General features: G+C 35.8%; 1 protein-coding gene across 2 annotated transcripts in view; it reads left to right on the forward strand.

Annotated features, from left to right (window-relative positions):
• Positions 1-12,303, forward strand: part of CCDC77 (coiled-coil domain containing 77) — a 41,299-nt gene extending 28,996 nt beyond the window's left edge. For both annotated transcript variants that reach the window (XM_036758529.1, XM_036758530.1), the window contains exons 10-13: positions 1,395-1,641; positions 10,646-10,771; positions 10,858-11,010; positions 11,999-12,303. In XM_036758529.1, the coding sequence (XP_036614424.1) occupies positions 1,395-1,641; positions 10,646-10,771; positions 10,858-11,010; positions 11,999-12,145 (673 nt within the window). In that variant the 3' untranslated portion in view covers positions 12,146-12,303. The remainder of the gene's footprint in view (positions 1-1,394; positions 1,642-10,645; positions 10,772-10,857; positions 11,011-11,998) is intronic.
• The last annotated feature ends 686 nt before the right edge of the window (positions 12,304-12,989 follow it).

Genomic DNA, 12,989 nt, shown 5'->3' on the forward strand with positions numbered 1-12,989 from the left:
ATAGATGACTAGAAAAAAAAAGAATAAGAAATTTTATTTTAAAGTGACACATTTAATGGGGTCAATAATATAATTTAATTTTAAGTGTTTCTGAGAACTTTTAAATCCAATCTTTACATACTTGTACCAGTTACATATATTCTTTCTAGCCCTTGATATGAGCAACAGGAAATTCATTTTGTTTTGTTTTGTTTTTTAAGAACTGGTATATATTGGCAGACCTTTTTTATTTACCCTATTTCTATACTATGGGCATCTATAATGGTAATCAGGGTGGGACTTTTTTTTTCTGTTTTCTCTTTTGGAATGCTGAGGTAATCAAGTACCTTTGATGAGTCTTGCCTTTCAAATGTAATGGCAAACAAAGTGGGGTCTTTTGTTTTGGAGTGCTTCCCAGCACTGAAGCAACAGGGTGTCTTTGAGTCTTGTCTTTTTTTGAATCAAGAGTCATTGATTGGAAACAATGTGTATGATGTGGTGCTAGTGATTAAAGATTTTTCCCACACTTGTTTTTGCTAAGTAGACTCTGAGCCCTCAGGGCGCTGAACAGGGTATATGTGCTCTGAGGCTGGCCTTTTGCTTTTGGGTGCACACTCATTGGGAAAGTGTTGGTGTGGAAACTCTGGGTATTTGTCTAGGAGGCCCCACCCCCACCCCTTACCCTCCCATTTTGAAAACCCAGATGTTGGTGCTTCCTTTTTTGGTAACTATGTGTGTGATGTCTTGATCAGACAAAAGCCTGTCTGTTGATCTGTTTATATTTCCTGTTTGTATTTGTTCTGAAGTTTAGGGTGCTGACTTTTTCCCCTGCACTAAGTGAATGATATATGTATGTTTAATTAAAGTGAGATTGTTAACCCCTTAAAGTTGCTTTCCTTAGAAAAGCAGATCAAAGAACCTGTGCTAGCAGCCCTCCTGTGTGCTCATGTTGTTGGTCTTGTGATGGTCTTTCACCTCCACAGCATCTGCTAGCAACATTATTGTTACAGCTGAAGAAATTGAGATGCTGCTATCTAGTGTTCCAGAACACTTAAACCCCACTTGATAGAAATGGGGTGGAGTGGGAAGTGCACAGAGCCAAGAATCAGACCTAGGTCTCATTCTAGCTCCACCATGTGGCTTTGGGCAAGTCAAGCATTTAAGCCTCTCCAAACTTCATTTTCTTTAAGAAATGGGAATAGTACTTGCCCTGCTTCCTTACAGAGTTGTTATAGGAATCAAAAAATGTGTGTAAAAGCACTTTGTAAATTAAAAAAAACACTAAGGTAGGACATTGTTTTTAAACAGAAATGCCTACATGTTCCTGTTGAGTTTGAAGTCACATCTTATGTATCAGATGTCAAATGGGAGCAAATGGGGAAAAGAACTCACTTCCTCATTCATACCTTTGTCAGTCTTCAACGAACCCAGGAGTTTCTCTATGAGAGCACCAAGGACTTCCTGCATCTCAAATTTGAAAATCAAGACAAAGAGAAGGAATGGGTGACTGAAAAGGACCATTTACTTTGGAAATTGAGCCAATACGAAAAGCAGCAGCAGCAAGCACTGCAGCATGATGAGGAACATTGTGAGCAACGGATAGTCAGCAGTCTCCTGCCAGCTGTACAAGAGCTTCAACAGGAGCAAGATCAACATATTCAGGTAACTGCTTTTCTGCTCAGTCAGTGGAATTCATCCCCTCTTGTAGAACATGTGCACTTTTGGGGAGTGTCGAAAAATTCAGAAAAGAGATATTGTCAGCAAGAATAGGGACTGGACCTTCATTTTATTGGCATAGCAAACTCCCTGGGGAGGAACCTCCCTTGACCAATGCGGGTCAGCACCTTCTCTGCAACTTTAATTGTCTAGGGAGTTGCCTAGAGCACTGAAATTTCAAGTTACACAGTCAGCATGTGTCAGAGGTGGGACTGGAACCCAGGTCTTCCTGGCATTGAGGCCAGCTTCTCATCCACTGAGCCATACTGCCTCTCAGTGATGGTACACATAGAAATTGGCAATAGTGGTCCTAATAGATGAGTGAAGGAATGATTGAATAAATGAAATGAAGAAAAAGCAATTATTAAATGCTTATTATGTGATAGGAATTCTGCTGTACTGAGGGGAGGATGTAGTTCCACTTCTTGGCATCAACCTTAAAGGTGATATTCCAGCATTTTTGAGTTCATTTAAATTTTTTGCTAGTATGCTGTCTTACAGTAATGAAATTAATGTGTTGTGTTCTGTGTGAAGTAGTATTTTGTGTTTTAAATTTATCTAACTAAAATTTTTCTTTTTTCAAAAAATTGTTTATTATAAACTTAGTTACCATCAACAAATTTAACATGATTATTAAGCTAAGAACAGAATCTTCCTATTAGTTTCCATTTTCAGTAATCATCACCATCACCATCACCATCATCATCATCATCCCCTATATAGTGTTTACTATGTTCCAGGTACTATGCTAATCTCTTTACAGTATTCTGGAATTTGATCCTTACAAAGCTCTGGGAGGTAGGTGCTATTAATATCTCCATTTTACAAATGATATAGTATTTTTCTAGATTTTGTTGTTATTATTTACATAATTATATCCAGTGTGTATATTGTTGTCTAAGTTCAACACTTTTCATCACTTCATATAAATCTTCCCATATTTGTTTGCATTTTTTATATTTACCATTTTTTACAGTGCTGTAATCACTACTTTCATAAGATCATTTGTTTGGTAATCCTTTAACATTTGGACATATGTTGTTTACAGTTTGGGATCATTATGGATAATGCTGATGGGAATATTTTTGTAGATAGTCTTGTTGTCAACATGGTGAGTCAAAGGTTAGGAATAGTTTTATAACTGATTATATAATGCCATATTGCTTTCCACAAAGATTGTACCAATGCATACTGTTACCAGCATTGTTCTTGATTCTCCACAGCCCTTTAAGCATTGTTCCTTACTGTTTTTATCAATATTTAAATGGTATTAAGGTAAATTTTGGTTATTCAAGCAACATTTTAGCAGAATAGGTAGTAAATTTGACCTTAGAGTCAGGACGGCTTGAGTTCAAGTTCCACCTCTGATACCAATAGTGATATGACACTTCAGGTCACTTACCCCAAAATTGTGGGAAGGTTGCTTTGTATTAGGACCTCGAGGACTCCAGATTCCTCACAAACACTCCAGTACAGCTCTAAAAATGCACCAAAAGGAATAATGGTAAAGAAAACCAATGAGAAACAGCTAACAACTCCTTCATACAGTTCAGGATTGCATGAAATGATTACCAGAATACTGCAGAAGCTCTTAGAGAAATAAGCCAGGGAAGAAGGGGAAAAAAATGCACCAGCCTCCAGGTTCCACAGCAAGGGAAAGAGCCAGACCTAGCATCAGGCAACCTATGTTAAAGACAGGTCCAGGCCAGTGTCCAACTTAAGGCCTAGGTACCCCATTCCCCAGCCTCTGAAAGAGGCAGTGTTCACTGCAGGTCTTTTCTCTTGACCTAACCTCAGCTTAAAACAAGGCCAGGCTAGTGCCCAGCATAGGATGGGGAACAACTTCATGCCTTAGGCACTGCAGAAAACAAGATCAGACCAATTCCCAGGCAGCCTCCAAAACCATACAGTACTTGGGCAGCCCATACCCAAACCACAGAGATACCAGGACCAGGGCAGCACCTGGGAAGCCATGAAGCTGGTTTTTTGTTTCCCTTTTTTTAAAGTTTGTATTGATGTCTTCTGTTTCTTACATCACCATAGCTATCCTTAGTATTTCTCCCACTCCTGGAGAGCCTTTCCAAGGAACAAATAGTATTTTTTAAAAAGGTGGGGGGGGGGCATATATTGGAAAAACGTCCAAAAACTTATGCAATGTATAATACCTGTGGACCTCACCTCCATGAAGGAGTAGGTTAGAGATGTCTTCTCATATCTTTTTTCTAGTTCTGCTTGATCTTTATAATTTTGTTACATTTGATTTTGTTTTTTTGGTATGTAGTTCTTTCCACTTATATTGTTATAATTTATATATTATTTTCTTGGCTCTGCTTACTTCATTCTGCATCAGTTCAGGTAGATCATTCCATGTTTCTCTGTATTCATGTAAGGGCAAGCAAAGTGGGACTTTTTTTGCTGTTTTTTCTTTTGGAGTTCTAGTTCTCAGCACTAAGGCAATCAAGTGCCTTTGATTGAGTCTTGCCTTTGATTGAATGGAGAGTCTTTGATGACCTGCTTAAGTCACAAGAAAGCCTAAGTCATATGAGTTTGAGTCACATAGTTTGACGCTCTCTGATCCTGAAGAAGTATATATATATATATATATATATACTCTGAGGTTAGCATTTTACTTTGGGGGCTCACTCATTGAAAGAGTGTTCATGTGATTTGGCCAGATGAAACTCTGGGTAGCCATTAAGGAGCCCCACCAGGTTTTGAAAACCCAGATGTTAGTGCTTCTCTCTCTCTGGTAACTGTGTTTGTATTGCTATGGACAGACAGAAGCCCTCTCTGCTGATTTGTGTTATTTGTTCTGTTTATATAATTTCTGCTTGTAATTTCTGTTTGTGTTTTCTCTGAAGTTCAGGGTGCTGACTTTTTCCCCTGAACTAAGTGAATGATACATGTATGTTTAATTAAAGTAAGATTGTTAACCCCTTAAAGTTGCTTTCCTTTAGAAAAGCAGATCAAAGAACATGTGCTAGCAGCCTTCCTGTGTGTTGGTGTCATTGGCCTTGCACTTCCACAGCAGTTGCAAGTAACATCGTTGTTACAATTCATCACACACATAATTTCTTACTGCACGGTAATATTCCATTGTATTCATATGCCACAATTTGTTTAGTTATTCCCCAATTGCTGTACATCTACTTTGTTTCCAATTCTTTACCATCACAAGAAATGCTGCTATAAATATTTTGGTGTAAATGAAGACTTTTTTTTTGTCAGTACGTTCCTTTGGGTATAAGCTCATTAATGAGTCTCTGGTTCAAAGGATATAGATATCTTAGTCACTTTATTTGCATAATTCCAGATTGCTTTGGAAAGCATGTTAGTACAATGGTAGTACCATCTTACAGCTCCACCAGCAATGTATTGGCATTGCCTATCATTCTACAACCCCTCCAACATTGAGTCATGCCATTTTTTTGTTATCTTTGCCAATTTTCAGGATATGATGTGAATCCCCACCATTGTTTTGATTTGTATTTGTCTTATTTTTGGTGATTTGGAGCATTCTTTCTTGTGGTTGTGAATATGTTGTAATGCTTTTGAGAATTATTTGTTTATAACCTTTGTCCATTCAACTATTTGGGAATGGCTATTATTGTTAAATCTTATTATTAATTGTGTATACATATTTTGGATTCCAAACCCTTACCAGAGAATTTTGATACAAAGATTTTTAACCATTTGACCTCTCCTCTTTTTATTCTAGGTATGTTAGTTTTGTCTGTGCAGAAGCTTTTCAGTTGCATATAATCTGCAGCTGGGATCTTATAGGGAAGTAAGCTACTAGCACAGGCAACAGTAATACTTAGTTGGGGCCTGTTAGGGTCACAACAAGAGAGAGAGCTAACTCTGCGTTCATGACAATGTGAGAAGTAGTTAGAGAAAGCATAAGGACAGAACTCTTAAGTTGAGCCCCTATAAATATAGCTATAATATATATTTAAATATGCATGTATAGTCATGTGTGTATACATAAATATATGCACATACATACATGCATACATATGTACTTAGTGAGAACACATAATAGTGTGAACCTATAGGTAAACCTTATTAGGTTGCATTTTAGTCAGTAATTCTTTTTTCTTTTTATAGAAGAAGAAGACCTGTTAACATTCAAGGTTGTGATTGTTAAATTTGATAACCTCTGTCATATTTCATTAAATTTTTTTCTCAGAAGAGAATTCAAATCTTCCTTATTTCACTAATCTTATCCCAATCTACACATTACAAACACGCACATACACACGCATATCATAGATCTTACATTACAAACACACACATACACACACATATCATAGATCTTAAAACTATGAATTCTCTAAGTTTTGCCAAAATTAAACTTCCCTTCCTGCCTCAAAATTTGAAGTGGCTCTGGCATTATCTCCAGCATTGTTTCATCATCTTTGCCCTTCTGAAAGAGAAGGCTGTCTGGAGATGGGATCAAGTACACAAATTGAAAAATTAGCTTTAGTGAGAGTAGGATTACTTCTTCCTCTGAGACAAGCGCAAAAGAGAGAATGTTAAGAAATTTTGAGAAGGAAGCTACCTTCAAAATGTAAAAGTATGTCATCAGTTTTAAGTGTTGTGGACTTAAATGATATTCTGATATGTGTATCAGTGTGACTGGGAGCTGATGTAGGAAGTTGGTAAGAATAGTGAAGAACAAAATTTTCCAAACTGGATCATTTGCAAAAAGCAATGATCAAAATTATTCAGTATCTTCAAATACATTTCACTTTTCAAAATGAAAACAAAGTTCAAATTAGAATCAGTAAAAATAAGACAAAACAAATTTGTTCTGAGAATAAATGAAGTATTATTTTATTTTGTCTTAAAATATAAATCTCATTCTGTACCTCTAATCTATTACCTCTTGGTCAAGAGGTGGGAAACATGATGCATTGTCAGGGTTCTAGAATCATGATTAGTCATTGCAGTGATCAAAGTTGTTTTCTTTTACAATATAGTAGTCATATACATTTTTCTTTTGTTTCTGCTTGCTGTCTATATCAATTCATATAAGCCTAAGTTTTTTATAATCTGTCACCTTCATTTTAATAATATTTATAATGTAATATAACATTTATAACGTATGTGTATATATAATATATCATTATATTCATATATTGTAATTTGTTCAATTCTCTAATTGATGAACATCCACTTTGTTTCCAGCTCTTTGCTATGACAAAAAAAAATTGCTATAAATATATATATGGGTCCATTTCCACTTTCATTGATCTCTTTGAAGTATAAGCCTAGTAGAGATATCACTAGGTATTTCCCTTACTGTTAATGACTTGAAGCACTCTTTCACATAGTTATTAATGATGATCCAAATATTTTCACTAATAACTTGGATGATAGGATAGACAATATATTTATCCTTTAAATATATTACTAAGATAGAGGAATGAGAGTAGAAAAACCCTTAAAAGATAATTTTAAAAATTAAAATACCATATAACTTTGGAAAAAATAAATGGGCAGGAACTAACAATAAATTCAATTAATGTTTCATGGCATTTCCAGAGAAAAAGAAATACACACATGGAAAGAGTAGATATTGGCAAGAGCAGGTAATATAACAGTGTTCTCATTTGTAAAAAGATTTTGAGGTGTGCTAAATTATTTTGCTAATTGATAAAGATTAAAACCACTTTTGATATTTTGTTTTACACAAATACAATATCAGAATTTTTACCTTAGTTTGTCTAAAACATAAAAATTTAGATCAGAATGTATGAAAATTTGAAATTCACAAGCGTGTTGGCAGAGTCAAGGAGTTAGAGAAAAAAGGGAATAAGCAGACAATGAAAACTTCAGTTTAACAGATATTTAATAAGGTTGAAGGAAGGATGGGAGGTTGTGGTTGGAGAGTGAAATTTCAGAGTTCAAAATGCTTCAGGGAGTGCAGTTATGATGAGGATTAATGTGTGACCATGTAAGTGTGGGACTATAGTGGAGTTGGAGGAAGGAGGCCCTTGAAATTGAAGAGATTAAGGAATTAATTATGTGATCATGTTGGGTCATCAACATGAGTATTTAAGACCCTGAAAATTGTGGGCTGTATCCCATCTAGCCTACATTCAGGCCATCTCATTGTTTTATCTTGAGTACATGCTTATCTACTAAGCTACAGCTAGAAACAAATTCTCTTACCTTATTCTTTTGAGCCAGGGTTGGAGGACATTTCTACCAGGCTACAGGGCTTGTATGTAGCTCAGGGAAAAAAATCATCATTGATCATTGAGTACTCCCTTTGATCTAGTGATTCTATTATTAGAACTATGTTTTAAGATACAATTTTTTTTTTAAGCCAAGCTACTTAATTTGTCATAGGAAAAACTAGTTGGGAAATGACTAAGCAAATTATGGTCTATAAATGGAATGTTGTACTATCGAAAATGACATTTATAAGGAATATAATGAAGTTTGGAAAGACAAAAAAATGCAAAAGTGAAGAAAGTAAAGCTAAACTAGTAGGCATGTTGACTTGTAACTATTAAAAGTGACAAAACTTTTAAGTAAAAGGTGACACAAACTATTTAGAATTATTTACAGTTCTAATTATATCATCTTATTTTTCTCTTCTATTATATTCAGATTTTTGTTGAGTTTACAAAATAATTTTAGGCCTGATTTTTAAAAAGTTCTGCATCAATTCATATAAGTTTTCCATATTTATTTGAATTCTTTGTATTCATATTTACTTGTGGCGTGGTAATATTCCTTAAGATTTATCAACTCCAATTTGTTCATCTATCCCCCAATTGATGGGACATATAATTTACTTTCAGCTTTTTGGTGCTACAAATGGTGCTGCTTTGAATATTTTGGAATGGTTGAGACCTTAGGATGTAAATACAGTATTGGGATCATTAATCAGTATGAATGATTTTGGAATTATTGAGCAAAGTTACTTATTCTTTTCTAGAATTATTAGACCAATTCGTAGTTCCACCAATAATTGGTCTGTATGCCTGTCTTCCAAAGACCCCCTGACATTGAATATTTACATCTTCAGTTATCTGCCAGTTTGATGGGTGCGAGGTGATATCTGTATTGTTTTTAATTTGCATTCTCTTATTATCCAGACTTTTTCATATGGGTGTTGAGAGTGTGCATCCCTTCTTTCAAAAACTGCTTGTTCATATTCTTTGCTCACTTATCCATTGTTAAATGAAGTATAGTATTATGCATTTTGTATCAGTTTCCCATAAATTTTGGGTGTAGTGTATAAATATTTGATACAAAGATTTTTTTCTCCCGATCAAGAATATTTCTTCTATTGTTGATTTGTTTTCTATAGAAAAACATCTTAATTTGATAAATCAACAAGTCAAGTCAGCAGTCTTACCTGTGTGCCAACTACCCAAGATAAACTTGAAATGATCTATTTTGTCTTTTAAAAATCTCCTCTGTTCCTGATTTGCTTATGAATTTCCCCCTGAGAATATTATCAATAGTATATAGTGTAAGAAAGGGTCTAAATTTATTTTTCACCTAACTGCTTAATAGTTTTCCAGTGGATATTTTTAAGTATGGAATCCTTTCCTAAGTAGTATCTCTCCTTGTGTTTACTGGATTGCTGCATTAAAAATAACTAAAAGTCTGAGAAAGTTGAAAGAGTCCTGGGGATCAGTAGGTGATGGCAACTTTTATGGGAAGCTCATATAAAACATTGTGTGAACTTCGAAGGAGAAAATGTATTAAGAGTTATAGTAGAGAAACAGACGAGCAGCAGCAGTAAGGAATAAGAAATATGCCAACCTGTTCTTTTGACCCTGTGGGTCTGGGGAAGAGGAGGAGGAGCTCCACTGAAGAAGCTTGCAAAAGATAAGGTGTTCTCAGGGGAAAATCTGGTTCTGTTAAAGTTAGAAGGAATTTATGAAACATTCAAAATTATTAGGATGATTTGTGGAAAATAGAACAATGATTGTAAAGAATATATAATTAATTGTTTTTTTAAAAAGGGGCAAAAAAAGAGTTAAGAGGTTGTAGTGATCCTGGAGAACAGGGTTGATCTGAAAAAGATTCAGGAGGACAGAGAGCAAAGCAACTTCTATTCCCTGTATTCTCACCAGCTGCCCTAGAATAATCACAGGATTTGATAGAAAAGCCCAGAGAGAAAGGACTGGATCAGTAAGATTTAGCCTTAGTATTCCTTTTAGATAATGTCCATTTATGTTATAGTAGAATTGTAATTTTTATCTATCATATACATACAGACATACATATGCACATATATATTATAATACAATGAGGCCCTCTACACAATCTATATAGTATATTTCTATTCATTTTTTGGTACTTTTAAAAGGAGGCAATGTAGAATAGTAGATTCAGGTGTTGGACAGAATAATTCCTAAATTTCCTTCCAGTTCAACCTCCACAAAAGTCCTACTCTGATGTTTGATTATAATGTGAAAGTCAGTCCTGGATTTACACCAGTAGTCCTCATACTTCGATAAATCCTATCAAATGAAAAAACTTCTGAGATGGACTGTATACATATACTGTTTGAGGCCCCAGGGTAATGAATGTTTTAAGGCCACAAAAACTCCTGAAAACCATCTACTAAGTTGTAGAAGACCTATAATTTACTCCAGTAGAGGGAGCATCTACACTTATGAAATATAGCTCTTTAAAGTTTTTTTTTATCTTTAAACTAATATTTCATGAGTTCAGTCTTGAAATCCATTATATAATAGCTTCCCAGAATCAACTAATCATACCTATTGCATTTTTAAATATATAAAGCCTCCAGAATTTGACTTTTAGTTGTGGAAAATTTTAGTTACCTAGCTGAGGTTCCATACTGTATGATTTCATGAACTGATGTTTATTCCCCAAAATTCTCCTTTCTTTCCCAATTTTTCTTCATGCTACATGTGACTGGGCATTTATGGTCTTCTTTCTTCCTGGCCTGTAGTCCCTCAAAGAGAAGTTGCTTCAAGAACAAAAGTTGTCTTCCATGTACCAAGAGCAATGTGTTGCTCTGGAGGAGGAGCTGGCCCGAATTCGAGAAGAAGATGCCATGAGGCGAAAGATCTTCAAGGTAGGAAAAGTATCAGCCATTTTCAGTGCAGGCTTTTGTGTGGCATTCTTTCTTCCAAAAGTAACTAGGTGATTTCCTGTACATAGGACCGTTCTAACAAGATGGGGAAGCGTTTACAAGAGATGGTGCATCGGTATGACACCCTGCAGAACCGTCGTCGGCTAGAAGTGGAAGGTTTTCAGAGAGACATCAAGACCCTGCGTGAGAAATTGAGAGAAGTTGAGCAAATGCTTTATAAGGTAATTGTTGTCTTTGGATCTGGGAAGGGAGCAAAGGCTGATTTAAAATCCCAGCATGACCGTGAGTACCCATAGTCCCCTTCCCAGGGAGTCCGGCTAGATTGAAAAGTTTAAACACAAGGATGTGCTAGAGTAAAATCATCTAATGGCTGTCATTTGTAATTAAGAGGCAATAATATGGAGTGGTGGATAGAAAGCCTGCCAGAATGACCCAGGTTCAAATCCTATTTCTGACACATACTGGCTTTAAGACCCTGGGCAAATTACTTAATCTCTCAGTGCTCTAGGCAACTCTTTAAGAGAAGCTTCATTTAAGGTGCCACCCTGCATTGGTTAGCAGGAGGTTACTTATCCAGGTGTTCCTATAGCAAGGAAATCATAGATCTAGTCCTTATCTCTATCCCATTTGTAGTTTGCATTATCTTTAATAACTCCTTCTAATCAAGAATAATTTTATAGATATTCTGTATGTCCTCTCTTCTCACTCCAGGAATTATCCCCATTTTGTAAATCACTTTTATTACTTGACTGGAGAGGTTTTTTCCCAGAGCCACCTTTACTTTTTACTTAAGGTTCCTCAAAAGCCACCTTAAATTCCAAGGAAATTTAACCGGTAATCAATATTTACAAAATGCCTGTTGTTTCTAGCACACTGTACTAGGCATTATGAGGAGCAGAGAAGATAGAGGAGGCAGATCCCTGCCCTTTGGGCCTTTAGTAACAATGTTTATCTTTTCATGATATCAGTTGCTTAGTTTCTATTTAAAGGATCTGTTCCTGTTCTATTGGGAAAATGAGAAGTTGGTAGCCTTTCTGCTCAGGGCCAGAGCTTCCTTTCTCCTTCAGCATAATCATATTTGTTATGAGTTTAATTATAATTTCTTTCCCCTACAAAAAAGGTTAATATGCCTTTGTCTTTGCTCCTGGACTTCTTTTGTCTGGTTTATGCTATAACTGTATTTTTTTTTCTATTTTCTGCATTCTGTAGGCATCACTCAGTATTCGACCAGACCAAGATCTTGCCATTCTTAATGAGGTTCGTAAGAGCAACAAACGGACTGTTAAGATCCAAGGAGAACTGAAGAACCTCAAGGCCAAATTATATAGTTTAGAGAATGAACTTAGGGTATGTTAACATCTGTTCATAGATAGGGGCTTGAGGCTGGTAAAGGACTGTGTCTTAAAATCTGAGAACAAGGTTATCAGCTACCTAAGAAAGGGTTTTGGACTGCAGGTCTTGGAACACAATATATCGAGGCACAAAAGACCTGGGGCTCCGGCTGAAAATATCGTACCCTGCAAAGTTAAGTATTATTTTGAATGAAAAAGATGGACATTTGATAAACTCTCAGACTTTCAAGACTGTAAAAAAAAATCCTGAACTAATAGAAGAGCAGACATACAAGAACCAAGAGAAATATAAGGTATATACCAAAGACTGATTATAAGGGATTCATAAGGACAGACTCTTTACCTTTTATATAATGTAAAATGTATGTCTAAGATTCTTATTAATAACTGGCGAGCTCATAAGAAAGATTGAGGTAAACCAGACTACGATATGAATTTGAAAAGTAAAACCATTTAGGAAGAGCTAAAAAGAGTAACTATTTTATACAAATGAGGTGCAAGAGGAAGAAAGGATACAGAGGAATTAGATGGGGGAGGAGGGCTGGTAGTTCTGGTAACCTACTTTCATGGGAATGGGTTTAAGAGGGAGCAATACATATATATTTAGAAGAGTACAGAAGTCTTCTAAATTTAGAAGTCATAAAATGGTAGGAGCATAGAGAGGTGGGAAAGGACAAGGGAGGGATCTTTAGAGGGGAGAATGAGGGAATACGTAAAAGGAGGGTATAGAAGGGTATTTAGATTTATGGGAATGAGAGGATAGGGGAGGGATCCTTGGAGGGGGGAAGTCAAGTAATAGAAGGCCAAGGTAGCAGGTAGAAATAAAATAGAGGAGGCAGGAGGGATAG

Source organism: Trichosurus vulpecula, chromosome 5 (assembly GCF_011100635.1).
Source record: "Trichosurus vulpecula isolate mTriVul1 chromosome 5, mTriVul1.pri, whole genome shotgun sequence".
Classification (NCBI taxonomy): Eukaryota; Metazoa; Chordata; class Mammalia; order Diprotodontia; family Phalangeridae; genus Trichosurus; species Trichosurus vulpecula.